Source organism: Culex quinquefasciatus, chromosome 1 (assembly GCF_015732765.1).
Source record: "Culex quinquefasciatus strain JHB chromosome 1, VPISU_Cqui_1.0_pri_paternal, whole genome shotgun sequence".
Lineage (NCBI taxonomy): Eukaryota > Metazoa > Arthropoda > Insecta > Diptera > Culicidae > Culex > Culex quinquefasciatus.
The window spans coordinates 7,477,281-7,502,624 of NC_051861.1; the positions used below are offsets into that span (position 1 = coordinate 7,477,281).

The following is a 25,344-nucleotide window of genomic DNA, read 5'->3' on the forward strand; positions in this document are numbered from 1 at the left end:
TTTTGCAATAATGGTGAAGGATTCCGGTATCGAGGTAAGTACAACTCTGTCACCCTGTCAATCTGTCAAGTCTAAACAAACGTTCAGTTGCATGTGTTCGTCCAAGATTACGTCATACCTTAGAGTTAGAAGTTAGCTGTTATTTCCACAAACTCTCATTAACCTAATTCCAAACCCATTCAATCCCAACAACACGTGCACATCCCTTCCAAGAAGCCAAGTGTCCAATTTCGTTACATCTTCACAGTCTATTTCCACGAAGAGCTCCTACTCCCGCTCAAACATGCGACACTCGTGCGGTTCAACCCAAGTCCTGAAAGTGCTTCTTGCTACTCTCACTCTTAGTCTTCGTCGTCGTCGCCGTCGACCAAACTGCTGTCATAAAAAAAAGTCACCGAGAATTTGTCACTTCCCGGCGTGATTTACGAGACTTTGAAGCTCGGTAGAAACGGCACGCAGGGTAGTTTGTGCAATGTCGACCGTGAACGCTTGGTGACTCGAGCAATCGGTTGACAGTCGACGCGGCGACCCTAGCCGGTGAGATCCGAAAGACCTACATTACGTGCGTTCTGTGCGGGTACCGCTCTAGGGAAGACACGGTCGATGGCCGGCTCGAAAATAAAGAATTCAGTACACAGTGAGCACAGAGTCGGTGGCGCGATAAAGATTAGAGCAATTCGGGACAAGTGCTTGCGGCGGCGTGCGTGCCTGTACCGAGTGACATGTTTTGAAAAAATGTCTGCGCGGTTAAAAATAGCCCGATCGTGGTCGTGAACGGAGGTTGAGATGGGTTTGATTGCATTTTAAACTGGATCTTTTTGCCGTTACAGCTTTTTCAACTCGCAATTACATGAAGTCGCTTTTTGATGTCTTGCGTTGAAGACCTACCCTAACTCCAACTACCAAGGTCGTCGTCGGGACCGCATAACTCTCAAGCGATAAGCGGGTTGGTTGAGATGTCGTGCGGGTTGCATACATCGCGCTTTCCACGAACTGCTTGATTGCGTGCAGGCTTGTCGACAGTACCGTTCGTCATGCCACAATCATTGTGCAAACTATTCATTCCAACGAGTGTAGGGTTGCGTTTGTAAACTCGAGCGATAATTACTACGTTTAAAGCCACACTAAGAAAAAGTTAGTGTATTTTTTGGATCTTGAAAAGTACAATTCTAAAAATTTGAACGCCTATTTTAAATAAAATTTTGAAACAAAACAAATTTTTGAGGGTGCCTTCAAGGAATGTGGTACAAATTGCTGCATGGAAGTTGGATCAGCTGGGCACTTAACGTTAACGCGCTTATTAGAGCTGCTATAAGCTGTATAGGCGTGGGTAGCAGCTCATTTCTTAGCTACGAATAGGGTGAAATGGCAATTCTTGTAGAGCTTGTTGATTCGAATATCTCCAACAACTCGAAGTCCGGAATAAAAACACCTCAACAACAACAACAACAACCGAATCCCTCTGTCTGCATGTGCAGATTCCACCGTGAGACGCACTCCGATCTCACGTCTCATTTCTGTTTGCTTCTGCCGATGATTTCGTACCAACACCACCATCGATCACCAGCGCTACGGCGCTGTCTGTGGCCGTAAAAAGCACACTCACGTGTGAAGTGGTAAAGTGCGGCGCTGTAACGTGACGACGCTTTGTCGCTGTATTGGTGTGAGAACCCACGGAACATCTGCCACCAGGTCGGTCGAGATTGTGTAAGTGAAATCTCTGCCCTCGGAACCGTACATCTATCACACGCACCAGATAGTGTTTGGTCAGTGCAACTCCAGCAACAACAACAACACTCGTCGACGAGCAGATAATTGATGAAAAGGGTAGGGATCACTACCAGGCTGACTGAATGACCAGGTAGACCAACTGGGATTGCAGCGCTCTGCGACGGAAGCATGCAAGGGGAGGAGCTCACAACAAATCGTTTCAGCATTCCGTGGGATATTGATTTCAAGTGCGGACTTCAAAGCGTACTTAAGCTACTGGGTTAAGATGAAGATTGAAAGTGAAATTGATGCTGAACGTAACGGGGTAAGTACACATCTGTCAACTCTGTCAATTATCTGTCAAATCTATCTCATGCAATCACTGTTCAGTTGCACTGCTGCCATCGCACGATGGCAGCACTGCTCCGATTGAACAATGAGTGCGCAAACACTCCGACACACGGGGTACAGTTATTGGCTGTTTCTCCAGGTTCATCAGCTCAAACCGAGGGTGCGGTGCGTGAAAAGTGAAATCAACAAACTATAATAACGCGAGCAAAGTCGTGTGAAATAAGCGCACAATTACAACAAACGACATTAACCCCAAAAATCGGTAGCAGTTGATCCTTCTCATTATCGGATCTTCATCCCCACAACATACTTCTTCTTGCGATTATTATCCTTCCGTCAGCGTCGTCGTCGTCTCACGGTCGTCGTCGTTTCTCACCCGGGCTATTTTTAGGGAGTCGCAGTAGCATCGTCTCGACCAACGAGTGTGGGATGAGCGAAAAATATTTTTGAACTTTTCGGCAACAATAACAACAAAAACTGGCAGGCGGCAGCCGGTTTTCTGGCGTTGTGCTGAATGGGAAACATGATAGGAGGAATGCGACGACTTGATTGTTTGAAATTTTCTGCGTAGAAATGTGAGGAAAATCGGGAAGAAGGTCACTTAATAAACTAGAAGGTAGCTGCAATCATTCTCACATTTGGAAGAAATTTTAATCAAAAACTATCTCATTTCATAGTTGCCAGCACAAAACTCTTTTCATGCCTCGAAAAAATCTGCCAAATCTTTGAATTATCGTATCGGCATTTGCTGATAAGAACACGTTTAGCAGCTGTCAAATGCTCGAACTCACGGGGTCAAAAATATCAAACAAAGTGGTTAAAATTGCTTTAGAATATGATTTTTGAGTTATTAAAACTACAGCCAGTAACATGACAAATCTATCAGAAAGAGCTTTGTTTTTATTTAGGATTGTGACCTAAGAAGGCAACCTAACCGACCTAAGTTGTTAGTACTATACCTCAATGCTGGAAAAAAGTGCAATTTAGAAAAATTGATATTTTTTATCAATATCGGTTGAATTTATCACTTTTTCACATTATTCAAAATTACTCAAAAAAGATAATATTCAACCAACTAAATTTGTAACCGTCCAAAATTCAACTTTTTTACTGTCAACTCTGAGGTTATGTAGTATTGAGAATATTCATTTCGTAATGTAACAGGATATCAACCACTAGAATTTGACGCTGAACTCAAAACTGAAGTTTAAAATAAGAAGATTATTTAGTCTCAAATCTTTATAATAAGTACTAGAACCTTATTTAAATAAATAAGGTGGTTTATGCCTTCCTTACATTCATATAGTGAATTAATTTAATCAAAGTAGCATCAATACCCCTTAACATGTTTAACAAATTAAGCTCCAAATTAAAGTTTCCACATCTTGAATCTTTCTGATTCATCGGTAAAGTCTTTTGATAACCTATCCAGCGATAGTTCGTATGATAGATCCAGACAATATTTTTATCAAAATATCTAAGACTCTGTTTAAAAAATAGTATGATTTACACTTCAAAGCTTATAACTTTTGATAGGGTTATCAAATCTTCATATTTGAGCTCTTTTTCATCAAAATATCTGAGATATGGCCACCAAAATGTGTACAAACAACATATAAATGCTTATAACTTTGGTAGGGTTTTCAGATCTTTAATCTTTTGGACTCGTTGGAGAGATTTCATATTTGTTCTAAAAATAATAAATATGGAGGGGTTTATCTCAAAAAACCAGCATCTTTACAATCGTCCGGACTTTAACCAACATCGCTTTTCAGGGAAAAAAAGCAATGAAGCAATAATAACATTATTTTAAGATCATAAAACTTCAAATTTCAGATTCACTTTGATTTAGGGCAAGGCTGTGTTGTCGGAGTCAGTGTCGGGTCTTTTTGAAGCCAAAGTCGAAATCGACAAGTTGTTAATGGTAGTTATTGCTGGAGTCTGAGTCAATGTTGGTGGAGACGATTTGCCTTCCTCACCTCAATAAGGAAAGGCTTTAAAATCACTCGAAAAATGAACTTTTTTATTCGACCTCGTAGACCCACCTTCACGTATACCCAACGAGGCCATATTATTTTATGGGAGATCTGTATTTTCTTAGAAATATGTTTGTATTTTATCTGTATCATGTCAAATTCGAAGCCATACAATATTTTTTCAGATTTTTTACTGCAGATTTAAGTTTTTAAATCATATTAGAACATGTTTCAAGTACTAAGTTGTTGAAATTTTCGAATATAATCATTTTAAAAAAATCTGTATATACAGATTTGTGTGATTTTTGGGATCGAAAAATCTGTATAATATAGATTTATCTGTATATCTGGCATGGCTGCGTATACCTACCGACTTAGAATCAAACTCTGAACAAATGTCTGTGCGTGTGTATGTCTATAAGTCCGTGCACCGAAAAATATGCACACGATTATCTCCGGACTGGCTGAACCGATTTGGACCGTTTTGGTCTCACCTTAGTTAATATTATGAAGTTTAGAAAAGTACTTCTAAAGTTATGCTAAAAAAACGAACTTAGCTAAACTTCGGAAGATTGTCAAAGGGTGGTTTGTGTAAACCTTTCCAACGCGTTCAAAAGATTGAAGATCTGACAACCCCATCAAAAGTTATGAGCACTTAAGTGATGTTTGTACTTTTTTTTGAGGCCGGATCTCTAATATTTTAATGAAAAAGCAGTCCAACAAGCCCAAAAGATTGAAAATCTGACAACCCTATCAAAAGTTATAAGTATTTTAGTATTTTTAATACACTTTTTTGAAGCCGGATCTCAGATATTTTGATAAAAAATAAGTGATTAAATAATAAATTGTTGTGTGGTTATTAAATAATAAATTAAATATAAATTTTATACACTTTTTTGAGGCTGTGTAGTGTATTCACTTTATGAATGCGAGGAAGGCACCAACCACCTAAAGGTGGATTATCTAAGGTTTTTTTCTGTAGAGTTAGAGTGTGTCGCTTCAAAAGCTACCCGACTCCACAGATTTAAAATAAATACATGATACCTAGCATTTAACAGCTCAAGTTACGGTTGAAGAATAAAAGTAAGGCTGGTACAAATATTTTTAAAAGTTTTTGTCACCCCCCCTTCAAAATTGGGCCGAAAAATCAGGGGGCAAAAAAAATATTTTTACAATAAACTTCAAAATTTCAATGAAAATTCAAGTGCAACCAGCTGAAATCAAATTAAAATACATTCTTCTGCGTTTAAAATCATTTTCAGCATGTTTGGGTTTATTAAAAAATCTTAAATTTTTTTGAAAATGTTCGATGCAAAATCTTTTTTTTCGATACAATTTTTATTTTTGTCAGATCTTAGATTTTTTGAAAACTAGAGATTGCAAAACAACTGAACTAGTGTAAAATGCATTTTAAAACACTTTTTTCATTTAAATGTGAAGACTATGGCTTGTTATTTAATTTTTTATATTTTTTTATTTTTTTGCCCCCCCCCCTTGACCTCGGCCAGGGCCGAGGGACAAAAACTTTTTTAAATATTTGCATCGACCTAATCAACGATAAAAAATATATCTGACAAAATAAGTAAGCAAATCATTTCCCACCTAAAGAAAAGTGTTAGATGATATGAAAACAACAGTTAGTTTTACATATTGCGGATCAATCAAAACAATACCTTCCATGTTGCACAAACGCAAATGACTTCCCACATCAACGTAACCATAGTTAAACAACGTAAGTCATAGTTAAAAATGTCCGGGAGACCTCAGGAATACTATGAAAATTGACATTTTGACAGAATAAGCCACAATTTCATCAGATTTGTCTTAAACGGACTTTTTTTTATTAACTTCTTTATAAAAAGGAACCTTTTTTCGTTATTTTTTTTTCATTTCATTTCATTATTTTTTAACGGCTTTTGAATTCTTTTCACAAAAAGCTACGTTTAGGCAAACATTTCCGTAAAAATCATAGAAATTTGATTGATTTTAGCGAAGAAAAAAGATCTGTCAAAGAGGTTTTAAGACCACATTCATTTGGAACCCCGCTCGTGCAGTGCTTCAAGTTCAACGCGGAGCTCCAAATTACTGTGAGAATAATGCATTATTTTGAAGCAAGTAAAACTTCTATTTTGGCATAACTAAGTAATATGAAGGAAAGTATTTTTTTTTATCTACTTTTATGCTCATGTTATTTATTTTTCTAACATTTTTTTTATCAACATAAAGGTAATTTAAGACCATAAAATATCTCCACAACCACGACCACTTCACTTACAGCAAAACCCAAATTGACATAATCCAATATCCGCGCACAAGTCCTCCTATAGTCCGTCTGATAGGTCCCACTTCCACAATCACTCACTCACTCGTTGCACTCTCTCCCGACGATATCCATCGCAAATCTCGTCCGCCTCTGTCTGCGTGATGTTTTTGCTTCTTCGTTTTGCTCACTTGCTTCGGCTGGCCGCTGGCTGGTTTCATTCATCGAATCCACCACCACCGCGGTGAGTTTGGCTGTTCGTTTTGCTCACGGCTCACTTCTCATCGAGCACTGTTTACCTGGCTTTTTTGTGCAATTAAGAGATGGATTTGTTTGTTTTTGGTTTTTGTTGAATGATTTTGGCGATGAAAGAACCATTTTGTGAAGATGTATTTCAATTATGAAATAATCTTTTGTTAAGAAACGACGATTTTGACAGATTTTATTAGCGTTGAGCGCTGCTCACTATTTTTGTGAAATTTCGCAAGAGTGAGAGAAAACGCTCACTTGCGGGATTCACAAAGAACTCGAGAGTGCAGCAGCCGTGATATGTCTGATCCCCTATATTTAGCAGATTATGTGTGTTGAACGCAAAAGAGGCCAAATAAGAACGGAATAATAAACTGCCGTGTGGGACATAAAGAACCAACAACAATAGAAACAAAAAATAAGCAAAAATAATAATAAAAAAAGATGTTTCACCTTGCTCACCTGGCTTGTCCAACGATTGCCGACGATTCATTGGCGCACCAAGGAGTGTCGGATGTCGGCCAAGGCGGACGCAAATGCTGCGACGGCCTCCGGCGGACTCCGGGGATGGTTCGGGGGTTTGTCCTTCCTGGTTCGGAACAGATCACCGCGGCCTACTTCCGGCTTCCGAGCACCTCCGGAACCGGTTCCGGGTGCATCGGCGCTTCTACTTCCTCTTCTTCTTCCTTTTTTTTTCAACTCTTTCCACTCTGAGCTCCGATTTATTTGATTGCTCTCGTCCAACAAATCACAGACACTCACACTTGTGTGGGAACACCACCACTACACACGCGCACACATTTTCGGACGGACCTGTGTGCCAAAATCTAGACCTGGTCGACGACCACCTCTTCTAATCAACACATTCACCCGTCGAACAAGCTCGATGGCGCGTCCGCGGACATTAGACTCATTTTCCACTTTTTTTAACTCTCTCTCTCTTCTTTTGCGTTTTCACGGTGCTTCGGGGTTCTGTTGCTTCAAATGATGTGTGCGATTATGTAGATTTGCTCTTTTGCTTTGACTTGCTTCTCTTGCACACGGTATGACACGGATAGAGTACGGTACGGAACGTGGTGCCAGCTGATGGAATGGAGTTGTGGGCTTCCTTTAGCGGGATTTGTCACGATTTTTTTTTAATTCTGAAAGTAAAAGAAAGTGAAAAAGAAAATTAATTTAAAAATTAATCTCGATAATCCGAAGTTTGGATTATCCGAATGTTTGTATCAAGGGATTGCTCAAAAAAGATACATTTGTATTCACTGTCACTTCCACACCAATCACTACTGAATACGCTCTCTCTCTTTGCTCTCACTCGAATCGACGGGTACAGCAAATGGCTCAGAGAGACTGATTGCGCTATCTGGTTCAAAGCTGACTCAAAATAGTCTGCGATCGGATTTTTTTCAGATCATTTATTCAACGGCTTCAAATCAATGTTACATATCTCAAATATTTTGCAATTTTGTTGAAAACACAACATCAAGCCACATTTGACAAGGTGAACCCCTTGCCAAATAGAAATTGACGGCAAACTGTAGTAGGCCAAAAGACTGTCGCTCTGAGCATATTCGTTTGTAACTCTCGTCCGTCGCAGCAGGCAACGAAATTCTCAAAGTATTTGTATCGCTGTGTGAAACGATTGGCCAAGGCGCTGGCAGCTAGCGAGTCGAGTTCGCTCACGAATGGTTGCGCGCTCAGTCGGCAAAGATTCGTTCGGCGATGAGTGAGTGATTTCTGAATCGAAATTTTGTGTGAAACTTTGGATAATGAAATCATGAACATTTTTTTATTATTTATCATTATTTTTTTACTTAAAACATCAAATTCTAGTTCTGCGACTACAATTTATTCAAATTTGAATAGTTGATTAAATAACAAAATACATTTTTCTTATATTTAATAATTCTGAAGTGAAAAATCAGAACTGTATTTTCAGAAATCATATATCTGATTAAGACAGGATTGCCAGAAAATCAAACATAATTACATTAGAATAAAGTCCAGACTCGATTATTCGAAGGCCTGACAAAATTTTACTTCGGAAAATCGAATCACGAAAAAAAATGTCGTTGTCTTGTTTTGAATTGTTGAGCTTTAGTATGACCACTAAATGTAAAGTGATTTAGAATTTTTAAATCCAAGGTAATGGCCAAAATGGCGGTGATGAAATATTGAAAAAAATATGTTTTTATGATATAGGCAATTAACCATTTAAATTTGACTAAAATAGAGTCGCAGAACTCAAATTAAAAAAAAATCGAAAAAAATGTTTTATGATTCAATAGTTTGAAGTCACATACAAACCATTGTATAATGAACAGTACCTAAAATAATGGTGCTACGCGGTTATGCGACATTTTTTTTGTGATCTTTGATTTCTATTGATTTACACCGCAGATGAGCCCCTTAGGATAAAGTTCTTTGTCAAATTTGAAAATAAATCTAAACCACGTGGCCTTCGAATTTGAATTTTTAACCGTAGTTTGATAGATAACTGAGAGACCTTTCGAATGAGTCTAAAAATTTCATCATCTGGCAACCCTGTCTCTAGTTATGACCACTTAAGTGACATTCATGTACTTTATCGTTGGATAGGTAATCGAAAGACTTCTCTGGCTTATTTTAAGGGATCTGAACCGAGTTTGATACGCACTAGGTTTCAGAAAAGTTAATAACTTAGATGAAAATTATTCACAGATATTTTATGTGATCCATTTTAGGCGATAGTGAGGAAGGGACCACCAACTTAGGATCTAGTTAGTTTTTTTGTTTTATCATGAGGCTAGATTTTAGAACAGTTTAACATTATTCAAAACATTACAAATAATGAATTCATTCAAGATTAGGTATCATTTCATTTTTTTAAAAGGTCCTATAAACATATAAAGCGCAGTAGTTTATAGGACCTTTAAAAAAAACTCTACATATGAAACACAATAGATTAAAAGACTTTATCAAAAATAAAGACTGTAGAAATGTGCATTGTCAAACCAAAACAAAATATTGATACATATCACTTTATTTTAAGTCATACAAACTCCAAAAAGTCCTACTTCAGTTGTTATCAAAAGTCGCATCAAAACATTGAAAAAACAATAAACAAACCTTTCAATCCTTTTTGTCACGCCGACACTGCTCCGCAAACTCTGCTTCTTCGCTAGCTTCGTCTTGCTCAGGTTAACACCAATACACACAAAGATACGTCGCGTTTTCACACTGCTCCCACACTCACACAAACACGGTCGCGCTTCGTTGCAACCAGGCAGTGAGTCCCCGCTCACTTCTCACCATCTCATGCACATCGCTTTACGCGACTCTCCCCCTCTCACTCTCGCACGTTGTGTTGTGTACCGTTGTTCTGCACTGCCCGTGTGTGCGCCTACTTTTCGGTCTCACTCGACCGCACACGCACACACACACACATTCACAATTGCACACACTCACTGGCTCACGTCTCACCGTGAAAAGGTGAACCAGAGCCTACTATACAATGACGAACTACGACGACGACGACGGACTGCTGGGATGGCTCGGTTTTTCCGCGGACTTTTATGCCACTTCCGGCGCACTGCAGTGGTCAACTTGATGCACGTCGCACTCGCGGCACACTCGGGGACGCGTCGCGCACTCACTCGACACTCGGAACACCGGTTTGCGGGGCTAAAATTACCGATTTCGATAGCGACTGCTGCTGCGGGACCTCATCCGCTCGCACACGAAGGCTGTTGTGTCAAGTCGGAGACAGTGCTGCCAAATGTGCATGTGTGTGTATGTGCGTTGGCTGTCAAAACGCACCACCACCACAGAAGGCTGCGATTTTGCTTTCTCTCACCATAGTGAGACGCCCCTTGGTTTCTTGCAACGGTTGGCAGCCCGACAAGTCATAAACAGCACCTGAGATCGAAGCAGGCACTGGGTGTGTGAGTGTGTGTACGTGCGACAGACAGAGAGGCAGACAACACACTACGGCGAGACTTGTGACGCCATTTTGGATCACAGGTTTCAGTGAGAGATTTTGAGCTTGTCAAAGTTGGTAGCACGCGTTAGTTGCTGGGTGTGGATATGCTTGTGGACTACCTTCAGGAGTATGTTGACCGGGAGTACTGTGAAAATCAGCGATGCCAGAATTGCTTTTAGATTTCGAGACTTTGTTTTTGACGGTACATAACAGCGGAAGGGTCATTAAATCAATATTAGATATTAAGTATAGTTGTTTATTTTCACGAACAAAATTATGAATGTCATGTCAAATCAGAACATTTGCTTTTAATATTGAAAACTGAGGTCAAGTAGCATTTGATATTTTAACTTGGTTTTCTTCAAAAGAGGCTTAACATAATGTTTAACAACATGTTACTGATACTACATGTCGATTGACAGGTCAACAGTATTTTATTTAGAGTATCTTTTTAATACCTCTTATTGAACACGTATGATGGATTTGTACTTACCTGAATACATCGCAACATAAGTTTGCCTAACACTATCACTGCATAACACTATCACTTCACATCAAAGAAGTTTATGTTCCCTTGCAGATACCAAAACGATGAAGTCCGTAATCGAAGTATTAATATTTTTAACAAGTAGTAGTCATGCACTTCATGCACAGAAATTTCTATAGATCTAACTTTTTTCCTAGCACGCAGAGCTATTTTGGGATAATTGAAATAATATATATTTTGTTATGTTTCACTTTTCATTATTTTGATTCAATTTAACAAATTTGAGGTGTCTTTTCAAACTTTGTTCCCCCAAAACGTCTCTGGAAAACACCATCACACACCAGTCACCACCCCTTCATAGTATTATTCACACACAACTTCAGCTGGCTTTCATTTCAGATACATCTGTAAGTCGAGAAAAAGGTTGAAAACTCTTTGTTGTTTACGTAAAATTGCGATTTTACGTCAAAAATTCCCTAAACTTACGCAAATCCCGTTCAATTTTAGCCATCCAAGCAGCAAAATGGCACGCCAGCTTACTAAATTGGGCTTCCTGGACGTCAAAAAGACGCTGTTTATGCTGTGCGACCTGCAGGCCAAGTTCCGACCCGGCATGCCGATGTTCGACCCGGTTGTCAAAAATGCCGGAAAGTTGGTGAGTTTCCATACCAAATTCAAATTATGTAAGCTGGGCTTAAAAAAGTGCGTAGAATAGTGACGTATTCGGCCTGCTATGATGTCCTTAGATAACAGATGTTGATTGATAATGGTGACGAAGGTCAAAGCAATCAGTGTCGTAAGCAAAACAAATTTAGCCAAGACTCAAACCGTCGCTAAATTTTTCAGGTCCAAGCCGGCAAGATGTTGGACATCCCCCTGATCGTAACCGAACACTACCCGGAAAAGCTGGGCAAAATCGTTCCGGAGCTGGACATTGCCCACGCCAAGGCGGTCTTCCCAAAGACCCTGTTCAGCATGATGATCCCTGAGGTCAAGTCTAAAATAAACGAGCTGTACGGCAGTGGAAACCTGGAAACGGTGGTCCTGTTCGGGCTCGAGTCCCACATCTGCCTGGAGCAAACGGCGATGGACCTGCTCAAGGACGGGTACACCGTGCACGTGGCCGCGGATTGTTCCGTGTCGCGAACCCAGGAAGATCGCAAGCTAGCGCTGGAGCGTCTGCGACAGTACGGATGTTTCGTTTCGACGAGCGAAAACATCATATTCAAGCTGATGAAGGACAAGAACCACCCGGCGTTCGACACGGTGCGGCACGTGGTGCGGGATGCGTCCGTCGACACCGGGTTGGCCAAGCTGTGAGAAGGGGTGCGAGTTTGAGAATGGTTGAACTGAAAAGTGCATTTAGAGACATCTTTTATCTGTAATACAAGGAATATTGAAGATTCTTAGAATCCAACTTTGTAAAAGTATGTTTTGTTTGTAATAAATTTGAGGTGGTTTTTGGTAATATTTTATTTTTGTTTTTTTTTATGAATTTGAAAAACAAAGATTTTCTAAGATACAGTCTTGAAATTTAGTTCAGATTGCTTATTATACTAAACACAACGATAAAGCTTATTTTATGAGGGCAATGACTCTTTGTACTAATACAAAAAGTTAAAATATATTTAAAAATTTATTTTGAAAAGTCATAACTTTTCTTGAAAGAAAGTACACTCAAACTCCGATGGTTTGACACCAACTGTTGTCAAACGAACGGGGTCACTTTTTAGTTTGACACCCCTTTTACACGGAGTTCACACACACTACCAAACGTTTGTTTTGATAGTGTGCGTGAGTGCCATGAAAAAGTGACAGTTCGTCACTTTTTATTTTAACTTTGACCAACCAACGGGGTACAAACTAAAAAAGTGTCAAACGAAAACGTGACCAACCACCGGGGGTTGAGTGTATCTTGTTTGACAGCTCTTTTAGCTAAGAAGACCGTTGGTTATTCGCAAAATTTCGACATAGTTTCTATCCCATTTCTCATTATAGAACTGTGAATAAAACACATGATTAGGTGCCTTTGATTCAAAACAATTAATTTTGGCATTTTCTTAAGCGCTCCAACTACGAACGATGTCAATCCTCTTGAGTTTTTTTTGTTATCTAATAATGTTCTCTGTCATACTGGTCATGTCTGTAACATAAACAGTGTACGCATTGTCCTTAGTATGCTATGACGGCTAGCTGAAAATTACGACGCCCCATGTCAGACGGTGAACACGTGGAGAAGCATCGATTGCATTATTATTACAAAATCATCATGTTACGTTATTTGGAATAGTTCAAATTGTTACAGGAACATCAAAAATTATAATTTTATTACTTTAAAGTATGTTTCTGAGCCAAAACTTGAGTAAATGCTCTACCACGTGTTCACCGTCTGATATGGGGCGTCGTAATTTTCAGTTAGCCGTCATAGCATACTAAGGACAATGTGATGCTTTTGAAGGATGAATCGTTGGTTTTGGAGACACCGGACGTCGATCCAATGCGCACCTTGGGGACAGAATGGACAACCCTAATTCCTTCTGGAATTGGTTCATTGGACCATCCTCTACACACCTGTCTTTATTCCGAGTGAATCCAGGTTGTCCCCAGACCTGTAGGAACGATTGAACGAAAAACATAAAAATCCCATAGTAATTTACATGTAAACTTTGAACCGCTGGGGACAGGCCAATTCTCAACCAAATGGGCTGATATTTGGCATGAGAGTCCCTATGGGTATCTTCTACTAGGGGAACCTCGGTTTGCCTGATTCTGAGAACTTTTTTGTTTGGATGAAACACCCTAATAAACACATTTCTTACCAACTTCGAACAAGGTCTTCGAAAAATACGCCGTCATCTGGCATCGAAACCGGTCCCTTTACCGCAGGTTCCAGTGTCATCAGTGTAGAGTCGCAACCGGGACTCCTTGAGACATGACGTTCCGGATGCAGCACCATCGCTGCACATTAGCCTGTCCCATTTTGAGGTCATGTCGAGGAATTTCAGGTGCTCACTTCTTAAATGGTAGATTATGATGTTAGGAACAATGTTTTCTTAGACAAGAAAAAATAATAAAATACTTTCTCGCACCCCCTAGTCGATTTACTGAAAAAAGTCACTTTTTTGAACAAATTTTCTAAAATCGCTTGGAATCAATACAAAAACTGTTTCGATCAGGTGTGTATTATCTTCAAACGATAGGTTTTTGTCCATAGATTAAGATGCACTATCAATATTGGACGAAAATTTAAGTTTTTGGACTCTCCCAGGCGGATTTGTGTCGAAAAAATCGCATTTTTTCGAAACTTTTTTCAGAAATGTTCATTTAATTTAGGGTAGCCTATTTTTCCCAGTAAAACCAATACGTGCAGCTTGTAGGAAATTTCATGGCGAACATTTTTCTCTCTGAGAAAATGCAATTTCGACACTCCAGAGCCGAGATATTTGAGTTTTAGTGAGGAAAAAAGTGCCAATTTTCAAAATTTCTCAGAATTCTGAAGCAAGGCCTACTAATTACACGATGTAGCAAGCATATGTCTCAAAGGTCAGGGTATGCTTTTATAGTAATTTTGGCCGCTGAATCCGAATCTGAAATCAAATTTCGTGCAAACAGTGATGTTTTGGAGCTACACCCTTTTGGAATGTTATTTGCGTGTTTAAGAGGTAGTTTTTGTAAATATTGCTCGGTTTGTTGTCGTATCAAGGTGCTCCGATTTGGATGAAACTTTCAGCGTTTGTTTGTCTATACATGAGATGAACTCATGCCAGTTTGGAGTTTGAATTTTCCGAGGATTTCGAATATGACAAAAGTGAGACTAAACAACAGGACAATAACTAACATTGTAAAATGTTTGTTATAGAAAAATCGAAAAACTATGAGAAAAACTGCGATTGGCCAAAAGTTATTACCGTAGGCTTATAGTCCATGAAATTCCTAACTTGAACTAAAAGAGTATGGGTGTTGGAGGCTGTTGCAAAAATATATTGAGGTTTAAAAAAACAATTTTTAACAGTAATTTGCAAAAGCTATGAGAAAAGTTAAACCAATCTTGGATGTCTATGGCTCATTTTGAAGTGCTTCAAAAGACCATTCAAATGCATCTAAGATAGTTGAAATTGATGAAGTTTTACTTAAATACGAGCAATTTTAAGATTTTTTATGTTTTTTGGACCTCAATCTTCAATGCCCGTTTTACCCCACTTCCCTTTGTCTTAGAGGGCTCATTTTTGGCATGAGTTCATCTCATGTATAGACAAACAAACGCTGAAAGTTTCATCCAAATCGGAGCACCTTGATACGACAACAAACCGAGCAATATTTACAAAAACTACCTCTTAAACACGCAAATAACATTCCAAAAAGGGTGTAGCTCCAAAACATCACTGTTTGCACGAAATTTGATTTCAGATTCGGATTCAGCGGCCAAAATTACTATAAAAAGCATACCCTGACCTTTGAGACATGTGCTTGCTACATCGTGTAATTAGTAGGCCTTGCTTCAGAATTCTGAGAAATTTTGAAAATTGGCACTTTTTTCCTCACTAAAACTCAAATATCTTGGCTCTGGAGTGTCGAAATTGCATTTTCTTAGAGAGAAAAATGTTCGCCATGAAATTTCCTACAAGCTGCACGTATTGGTTTCACTGGGAAAAATAGGCTACCCTGAATTAAATGAACATTTCTGAAAAAAGTTTCGAAAAAATGCGATTTTTTCGACACAAATCCGCCTGGGAGAGTCCAAAACTTAAATTTTCGTCCAATATTGATAGTGCATCTTAATCTATGGACAAAAACCTATCGTTTGAAGATAATACACACCTGATCGAAACAGTTTTTGTATTGATTCCAAGCGATTTTAGAAAATTTGTTCAAAAAGTGACTTTTTCAGTAAATCGACTAGGGGGTGCGAGAAAGTATTTTATTATTTTTTCTTGTCTAAGAAAACATTGTTCCTAACATCATAATCTACCATTTAAGAAGTGAGCACCTGAAATTCCTCGACATGACCTCAAAATGGGACAGGCTACTGCACATCATTAACCTCCCAACCACCCACTGACCTCATGTCCGCTTCCGTCGTGCCCTGTTCCGGATTCCGCCAACCGGTTCCAGCACAATTCAATCACACTCCCACTTCCGCGCCAAACGTTCACTCTCAACTGTCCACAGCGTAAACATAAACAGGTGCCTCTTTTCATTCGCTGTCAAAGTCAAGTACACGCTTCAGTAAGGAGTAGTCTGTGTTGGGTTATTATTGTATGATGCACTAAGTGATTTGTTTACATTTTTTGGTACACTCCGCAAACGTCAAACCATACAAAATTGCTGCCGGGTCTTTTCCGGGAGAGATCCGGGAAAAAGATCAGGCAGCAATTTGTATTGATTTGACGTTTGCTGAGGGTGCCGAAAAGTTTGGTTATGTTCTGTTTGCAAAAGACAATTACCCGGTCAAAATATTTATATTGTTTACATTATTTTGAACGACGAAGACCCTATAATCAGAATGATGGAAAGAGAGTAAATTTCAAATTTTCTCTTCTTGATTTGTGTGCACCTACGTCGAAGACCAAGATTGTTTACTTTTCGCTCTTTGGTCTGACAGTCTTGGTCTGACAGATTTGGTCTGACAGCTTTATCATGGATTTTGGTATGGTCTAGGAGAGGGATAGGACACAGCACCTTCCTGATAATCAGTAGAACATATAATTTCTGATTTTTTCAAGGTTTTCTGTAAAGCGGTATACGCAGTTCGGAAGGAACCGGTCAAGAAAAAAATAAAATGGGCAGCAGAGGCAGCGCAAGCAAGTCAAAGAGGGTGAAGAAAAGCCCCAAGAAATCGCTCTCTCTCCTTTGTTTTTCTGTTCGTAAAGCTGTTTCTTGACCCCTTTCCTTCCGATCTGCATACTAGCCTTAATACGGTAATATCCTGATAACATATTACGTTTTTTATGTTTATTTTTTTTTAATTTTTGTCGGGTCATAAAAAAATTATAATATAACAAATATTTTGGTGTGTAAAATTCGTAAACAATGTGAAATTTCATGTTTTTCTGTACTATCGGAGGGGAATGGGAATTACGAAACTTTCCTTAAAATTCCTGAAATATTTTTTTAGTGGTGGCAAAGCTTTTCTTTTTCTCATGTTTAATTACTAAATTTATTAACCTAATTCTAAACATGCTGCAACTTTGCAACCTTAAGGTTTAGAGAACAATGCCTGGTCGATTCCCCTGAAATTCTAAGATCTTTTCCATTTGAAATTATTTTTTTCGAACGTAGGGGAGTGTGGGGTAATTTGGACACCCTAAGGAAATTGCTCTGTTACGGGCTGTATGGATATTTTAAAGGGATGTGGATGACACCAGAGGATAATAGATACCATATTTGATGGAAAAATGTCATTCATTTCGATAAATTTTGATGTAAACCCCATTTTTATCGCAAAAGTTAAAAGGTGTCTAAATTACCCCCACATTTTTGTGTGGGGGTAATATGAACACCCCTATGGGGTAATTTGGACATGCCTTGTGGGGTAATATGAACACATTTTGTGGGGTAATTTGGACACATGTTGAAGAATAAGTTTAACATTTGATTTTTTGAGCATGTTTTTTATCCTTCAACCTGGTTTTGTAATTGCTTTATATTTTGAAGTGTTGCTCACAATATTTCACCAAAGGTTTAAATAATGATTTTGCGATAGAACTATAATTCAATAGAATGATAACAAATAGTTCAGTGTCGTATACATAATTAAATCATTAATACAGAAATGATTTAAACATTGATTCTGGATCAGGCACACTATACTTGTTTTTAGTGATTAAGGTATCGTTTATGTTTATATAAATCAATCTTTATATAGAATTTATTAGCCTGAAAATATATATATATTTTTTAATTTTACATTCTGTACCCCTTCAAATTTAAATATTATTGTAAACCAGCATAGAAATTAGAAATGTCAAAGAAATTAATTAAAAGCAATCAACATTAGAGTCTTGTTGAACGCCAAATGTATAGTAATCAGATTTTCATCAATTCGAATATTGGAATAAATTTATCTAAATTAAAAAAATAGGGGTTTTGTGAAAGTTCTCATTGCTCACATTCATTTTTGATTGTTTTGACATATTAAAACCCTCTAAATTTATCTAAATCCCTTTAATAACTCATCCAACCATGAAAGTTACTTTTTTGTTGCCTGACAGGTAGACTTTCAGGTATGTCCAAAATACCCCACAAGCCATGTCCAAATTACCCCCATAGCATATTCTATCATAAATTGCGATTTTTGATGATAAAAATGGATAAAATGCACAATTTTTATATGTACATATCTCAGGCATCGTCCAAGCATCCCCCTTAAACAATAAATGTCCACTTTTTTGCCATATAACTCCTGCAAAACCTTATTTCCTAACCTTCAAATATTAGAATTTAAGGCAGTGCCAACCGGCCTTTGGAAACTTTTACATATTATACCAAAACTACTTAACCTATTCCAACCTTTTTTGGTTTGTCTATACTCCTAGGCCATTACTAGTACTAGCCTTATCACTTAAATTGCCGTTTTCACTTTATATCCGAAGAAAACGTGATTTTTAAAGGGGTGTCCAAATTACCCCCACTGTCCATATTACCCCAAACTCCCCTACATGGAAACTATTTGATTTGGTTTTAATCGTAAATATTTCTTATGATTAATTAAAGAAAACCTTTCACAAACAGTTTTGTGATTTGATATATAATTTTGATTAAATCCTGATTAATTTCTTAAAATGTAACTCTTGAATCACGTTCAGGTCAGTCGCATAATTCAATTCATTAGCGGTCGTACCAAGGCCACAAACTGCAATCGACAATTTAGCCTAATAAACGGCCACCAACCGGTCCGATGCCTCCCCCGAGCAACACCAACAACAACACCTACTCCATGCCCTGATCGAAACGAAAGAGAAATTTCTTCCCAGCAGTGACCCAACTTCCGATATTCCGGATCACACAACACAACCCCGTGCTGCACCAGCAGGCATGACTTTAATGAATTGGAAAAGTGGATTTTACCGTTCCGAAAACTTGATAGCCAACTTTTGCGACTACCCCCCGACGGACGACTCACGGAGAAGAGCCTTTGAGCCATGACGCCACACACCGCGAGCGAGCGCGCACTCCACTTTATCAGAACTCCTTCGTTTGCATCCCCCGACGAGAAGATGCTGCGATCACGGATGATGATGATGATGATGATGTACGGCAAACATGCACCGCTGCACATGCGTGCGAATTCCCGTGTTTCGCGTACACCTCGCGGAAGGTCCAGCGCAGCTGGGAACTAGACTTCCTCGGCGAGGTCTTCCAATAGCTGTGGAAAAAGTGTGGCACAGCGATAAATCTTGATCGTCTCCCGAGGGAAACGGTCGAATAGTTGGAGCTCGGTACTGTAGAGTGTATTTGCCTGGTTGCTGCGGTGCAGAAGCTGGACAATATCAGTCCACCTTACGGTATTACTCTGCGCGGCTACCAAGCACACCCAACAGAGAAGGAAAATGCGGACAAGTTTGAGTCTCGGTAGCTTCCCTGGTTGTCAGAGATCTTTCGTTTGAGTGTGCGCACCCAACCACCTACACCTGCTAAACCTCCATCTTCGATCGGCAGCGTATCGTCAGAAACATTAGAAAGTGAAAAAGCGCCTGAAATGACAATTCACTCTCGTATTACCGTTGTATTACCTCTGGGGCATTTCTTCAAATGGGTTGTAACAATGTTTCGCAACAAATTGGTTTAATTGTAGGTCTTCTGAGCTACAAAGTGAGCTTTATTTGCATAATCCAAATACCAGCCTAGATCCTAGAATCGGCATGGATGGCCAGCACGCCATCCCACGCGGTGGTCGCAATGCTGATCTGCGCCAGTCCGTTCGCTCCGACGGTCACGGTTCCGCCGGTGCAGGTTGATCCCTCCTTGCTGCCGGTAATCACGTCACAGTATGTTCCCGCCGGAAGGCACGTCTGCAGCGTTTGCACCATGTTGAAACTTTCCAGATTGAACGCGATGAAGCCACGATTGCCGCGGCAGAACGCCATCTGATTGGCACCGTTGTCCCACCAATCGTTGACACCGGTTCCGCGGACCACGTTGCTGAACTCGACCATATTGAACATCTGACGCCAGCGGTGCTCGCACACGTACCCGTTGTCGCACAGTCCTCGATCGTTGATCACCGGGGGAATCAGATTTCCGGCAGCGTCCTGCGGAGGTCCCTGCTCGGTGTCCTCAAAGTAGAACGAACTCATGATTCGTTTGATTCCGAAGGGGAAAGCCAGCATGAAGGCGGTCGCCATTTTGTAGTTGCGGGCTTGTTTGTAGGTGAGGATGTTGGGACCACCGGCACCGTGTCCGCGCTGGTTGTCGTGATTGTCAACAAAGACCAGGGCCAGATGGGACGGCAGGAAGCCCCAACCTTCTCCCCAGTTACGTAGATTTGCCAAACGATCGTGTCCGCGGAAAACTCGTCCGATTTCAGCAGAAAAGCGGAACTCGGTGACCGTTCCCAGGTGGGTGTACTCATCTCGGGTAACTGCTTCACCTCCCAAATCGATCACTTCCTGAGTCAGGAATGCTTGCGCGTTCGGTGGGAATCCATGTCCTGCAGGCAACGGATTCAATCGGCTGTAGATCGCCTGTAAATCTCCAGGCCACATGTGCTTGACAGCATCCACTCGGAATCCGGCAACTCCCATACCAATCAACTTGTTGAACAACTCTACGATCTTGTCTCGTACCCACTGAACGCCCTGGTTCAAGTCAGGGAGTCCAACCAGCCAGCAGTTTCTCACCTCAATCGCGTTGTTGAAATCGTTAAGCGAACACCTCGGATTAAAGTCTAGCGCACTGTAAGGCACCCCCGGAAAGCCCAGCGTTTGGGAACTTCCCGTAGATCCACCGGTTCCTCCGTCCCCAGTGATCGCGGCCATATGATTGATCACAAGATCCACGTAGATCCGTACGCCGACATCGTTACACCGTCGAACCATGCTCGCAAACTCCTGCTCATTTCCCGATCGCGTCACCAACCCGTAGGACATCGGCTGGTACCGCTCCCACCAAGGTCTCCGGACGGGTGCCCACACGATGGCGTTCTCCGTCGGCGGTGAGACCTGCACTCCGGCGAAACCCCTCGGGGCCAGGAACCGCTCGCACTCGTCCGCGATGTCGTTCCAGCGCCACTCGAACAGGTGCACGATGCCGGTTCGGTCGGCCCACTGGTGCGTCTGGAACTGGCCGGTGGCCACGGCCAACAGCAGAGCCGCCGTTACGAAGGTAAACGCGAAAAGTCGCATGACTACTAATCTTCGGGAACCTGTGCTGGTCGAGGGCTTTTATAAGGAGCTGAATTGTTCGAGTTATCGCTGGAAAGTACCAAAACAATCCCGCAATTGGGGCGATAAAGCAAATTACCAGATATGGACTTTTGAATGAATCCGGGAGGTGGATGAGGGCACAAGGCATTGGCGTACAGGATTTTTGATTCAAATTGAATTCCGTGAGGAAACAAACTTATTATCGTTATTGCACCCTGTTGCAATACTCCTTTTCGACGCTGTCGTGTTTTTTTGTCACACATCGCTTTTTGACGTTTCAAGAAAACGCGTTTTCATGTTGGATATTGAATAAACAAAAACTAGAGTACGCAATGTAAACAATAACAAAACACATTTTGTTAGTTTATTGAATTTGGTTGCCAAAGTCCCGACATATAATTACAAATAATTACGGTAGTCGGGCTTCTACGTGTCAAACGCGTTCTGACCTGAAATATCTCTGGCCAGTTGTCGCACTTACAGCAATTTGCAGGGTGTGTATTGAATATCTCAGTATTGAAATCGAAATTTGGAGATCTGTGAAGGTCAAAAGGTGAGGAATTGAAAGCTGCACAAAAAGGCGTCCTCAACTCTATTTGGCCCGTTATGCATGTGCAACAAGATAGCACGACAGCGACGATTTGTTGTAACGTCCATTTCCTCCGAAAATTGGCCAACAATTGATTTTTGCATAACACAGTTCCCCAGTTCCGCACATTAACCAATAATGCAACGATCGTTACCGGTCTTCAAAGGAATTCAATTAAAATCCCATTTCACCTGATTAACGATCTCATCCGCGTGCTACCCATTATTCGATGAGCTGACACTACCGCTGCATCTTCCCTCCCCTGACTCGATTATGGCGCTGCACTTCAGCCCGTTTCGAAGTTCGCTTTTTTCATTTTTCGATCGGCTATTGGGACCCTCACCCATTAATGGGCATTTATCCGCACATTAAAATCATCTATTACCAATTACACAGCGCACGCTGCACACACCTTCGTTTATGGAAACTTGATTGCAACATAAGATGTGCAACGCTGACTTCAACGAGAAGAAGAGGAATGTGATGTCACCCGTGGCTATACAACACTTTACCACCCATGGAAGAGCCGCCCCTGGGATGAGCTTGGGTGGCTTAGGTATTTAAAACTTTTTTTCAGTACACACTGAATCGAGCTTTTCTTCGATGACGGACGTTAATGGTTTGAAATTGAAATGCCTTCAAGTGATTGGAAACACCCTTTGATTTGCAATGTAATAAACGGGCAATTTGTGATATGTTTGTGGCAAGTTGAAGAAAATATCAAACTCGCGTATTGTGACGCAAAACTTTTGTTATGAAGACTTTACAAAACAGGTTTCATTTCTAAACTTTAATATCCGGCTGAGAAAAAAATAGTTGCTTACTATTACGGACTTCAAGATTAAAGTACCTCTGCAAGAAAGGTGCATCAGATGTTGAGAAATGCTGTGTAAAGGTAAGAATTTTAAGTTGGCTCCAGTTGTGTGTGGGTAAGTACTTCTTAGTCCAATAATAATGATTAGTTTTTAACCTTTGTCAACTGTCAATGTAAATCATAAACATTATCTATAACTAGGCTTAGTGATTATTCAAGCTTGAAAATTGCAAATTTCACGGGGACCTCAATTTCAAAACATCAAATTTCACGCAAATTCCGCGGATCGTGAAAAATGTCAAAATAATCTTAAGTTTAAATAACAGAAACTACTTTTCATGCTTTATCTTCAATAAACTAAAAAAAAACTTCACTAAATTTGAACGTGACACAAAAAAAAATCTCCTAATTTTCAAAAAGTTTCCACCTGGTTTTAAGATTTGCTTCTGTCTTATCATGTGACATTTCATTAAATTTCATATCAAAGCAAGATTAAACAATCTGTCTTTTTCTAAGACAGTTAGCCCATTCAAAATAATTTTAAAAGTTTTCATCTCACTTATCGAAAACTTAATTTAAAATCATTAGGCAAAAATAATATAATTTGGAACGAAATTTTCAATTCAAAATGAGAACAGAAAACATAAAAAATACTATTTTTTTCACTTTCACAGGAATCATCCACCAGAAAAGTCAAATATTGTTAAAATTGAACAGGACTCAGAAAAAAATCAATGAAATGTTTTTAAAAAGTTATTTTAAAGATAAAAGATACTCTTCATTTTTTTTTTGAATAAAACAAAGCTGGATTATTTGAATTTCTATTGAAACAATACCTTTCAAATAAAATAGCAGTAAAATGTGTATTACAGCTAGAGGGTGACGATTCTCGAGATTTTCAATTTCCCAGGAATCGAGAGTTGAACTTGGCAATTTCCCGGGAATTTCTGGGACCCGGGAGTTGTTTTTTAACTATGCCAACAGTGTCAAAAATTTAAAATGAAAAGTAATAAATTAGTTTCTTTTAAATGAATTCAGTAACTGTTAATTCATGCTAATTCTATGAAACGTTAATTTAAGCAGCCTCATTGTTTTGAGGAACTATATAATACTTTTGATTTTTTTTTCTGAATCTGCAAAAAAAAAAATCGTTTCTTAAGTTTGTTAAGACTCAAAATTATAGTTTAAAATATTAACGAATCTTAATTCGCACTGAGTATTTTTCAAAAGGTTCACAAACTTGTTATTACATTTTTGTAAAAATAACTTATGTAGCTTATATATAATTTCCAACTATCGGGAATTTTGCAATATGACGACTCAAAACAACAAATTAAATAGTTTTTTGTAATTTGCAAGTTCAACATTAAATATTGAACAAATATTTACAGTTATCAGGAAAACCAAAAGTTCACCAAAAACTAGATTGGATTGCTATGCTCAAGAGAAGATATGGAAACTGAACTTAACTTGAAAAAGTTTTTTCCCTTTTACAAATAATCAGAAAAAAATATATTTTAAAACAAACATTTGATTTAATATCTGAGGTGTAACTGCTAAATTATTTTTAAGTGAATTTTGGGGTCAACCTTTTTTGGCTTCTCTCAATTATAGTTATTGGATTTTTTGACAAGTTAAAATTTACACTTTCTGAATAAGAAGATTAGAGAAACATTGGTTTATTCGAACTTGAACATCGACATTCAATGTTCTGAACAATTTTGAATTTTTCAAATGTTTTTCTTGTTAGTTTATGTAATTTTGCTTCGATATTTATAAGTTTAAATTTCCCGGGAGTCTCGACTGAATTTCCCGGGAATCGAGAGATCCAAAAATGGTCAATTTCCCGGGAATTCCCGCTCGTCACCCTCTAATTACAGCGAATGAAAATATTACTAAATTTATTTAGTTTCTAAAAACCTGAAAAAAACTGAACAATTCTTCAAATGATTCATATCATGCTTTTCAGTTGAAAACTAATAAAAATTACTTAACGTGAAGACATCCATCATTGCCATGATTTTTCGTTCAAATATATAAATTTTGCGTCGCTATCAATATTTTGACAAAATTCCTTCTACAAGTTGTTTAGAATAGTGTCCTACACATGCTGATTCCTTTTGGCAACGATTATCCCATTCCTTGCAAAGTTATGGAAATCGTCATTAATTAATGATTGCCAACTAGGACGTCAATGATTGTAACTTAAAATTATATAAATTTTGAAACACATTTGAAATTCGTTAAATTGAATTTCATATAGAATATTTTATAGTGATGATCAATTTTCTTCGAAAATGATCAGCGGCTTCACCTTAACCCAACTCCGTTTTTGGACGGGCTTCGATTTAAAAAATCACCAAAAATAATTTTTTAACCAATTTTTGGACTTTAAAAATCATTGGAAAGAATAACTTTAGAAAATTTATAGGTTGGAAGCTTTACTTGTTTTTTGTGACTTTGCCAATGTTTTTAAAAATTGCATTTTAACTTTGGCTGTGTTTTTTACTAACATTTCCTATATTTTATGTAAAAAGAAGAATGCAGTAATTTTCTAGTGTTCCATACTATGCCTTAACGTAT

The 25,344-nt window shown here is 39.1% G+C and overlaps 3 protein-coding genes across 5 annotated transcripts in view; 1 reads left to right on the top strand and 2 right to left on the bottom strand.

The window, feature by feature from the left end:
* LOC6036488 (mucin-2) overlaps window positions 1-10,286 on the bottom strand; it is a 53,468-nt gene extending 43,182 nt beyond the window's left edge. Inside the window, 2 exon segments of the mRNA XM_038249784.1 lie at window positions 7,009-7,688; window positions 9,655-10,286. Of these exon segments, the coding sequence (XP_038105712.1) occupies window positions 7,009-7,039 (31 nt within the window). The 5' untranslated portion in view covers window positions 7,040-7,688; window positions 9,655-10,286.
* Window positions 10,287-11,307: 1,021 nt separating this feature from the next.
* On the top strand, window positions 11,308-12,469 carry LOC6036491 (isochorismatase domain-containing protein 1). Of its 3 annotated transcripts, none has more exons than XM_038249376.1 (3): window positions 11,308-11,401; window positions 11,502-11,649; window positions 11,841-12,469. In XM_038249376.1, exons 2-3 carry the CDS (start codon window positions 11,518-11,520, stop codon window positions 12,312-12,314), a joined length of 606 nt encoding a protein of 201 aa, XP_038105304.1. In that variant the 5' UTR covers window positions 11,308-11,401; window positions 11,502-11,517; the 3' UTR covers window positions 12,315-12,469. The 3 variants fall into 3 exon arrangements, with proteins under 3 accessions (XP_038105304.1, XP_001846540.1, XP_038105303.1); XM_001846488.2 differs by having other exon boundaries at window positions 11,327-11,417; XM_038249375.1 differs by having other exon boundaries at window positions 11,335-11,440.
* Window positions 12,470-19,773: 7,304 nt separating this feature from the next.
* Window positions 19,774-21,370, bottom strand: LOC6036492 (alpha-amylase B). The gene has a single exon (XM_001846489.2). It carries the CDS (start codon window positions 21,335-21,337, stop codon window positions 19,838-19,840), a length of 1,500 nt encoding a protein of 499 aa, XP_001846541.1. The 5' UTR covers window positions 21,338-21,370; the 3' UTR covers window positions 19,774-19,837.
* Between the last annotated feature and the right edge of the window lie 3,974 nt (window positions 21,371-25,344).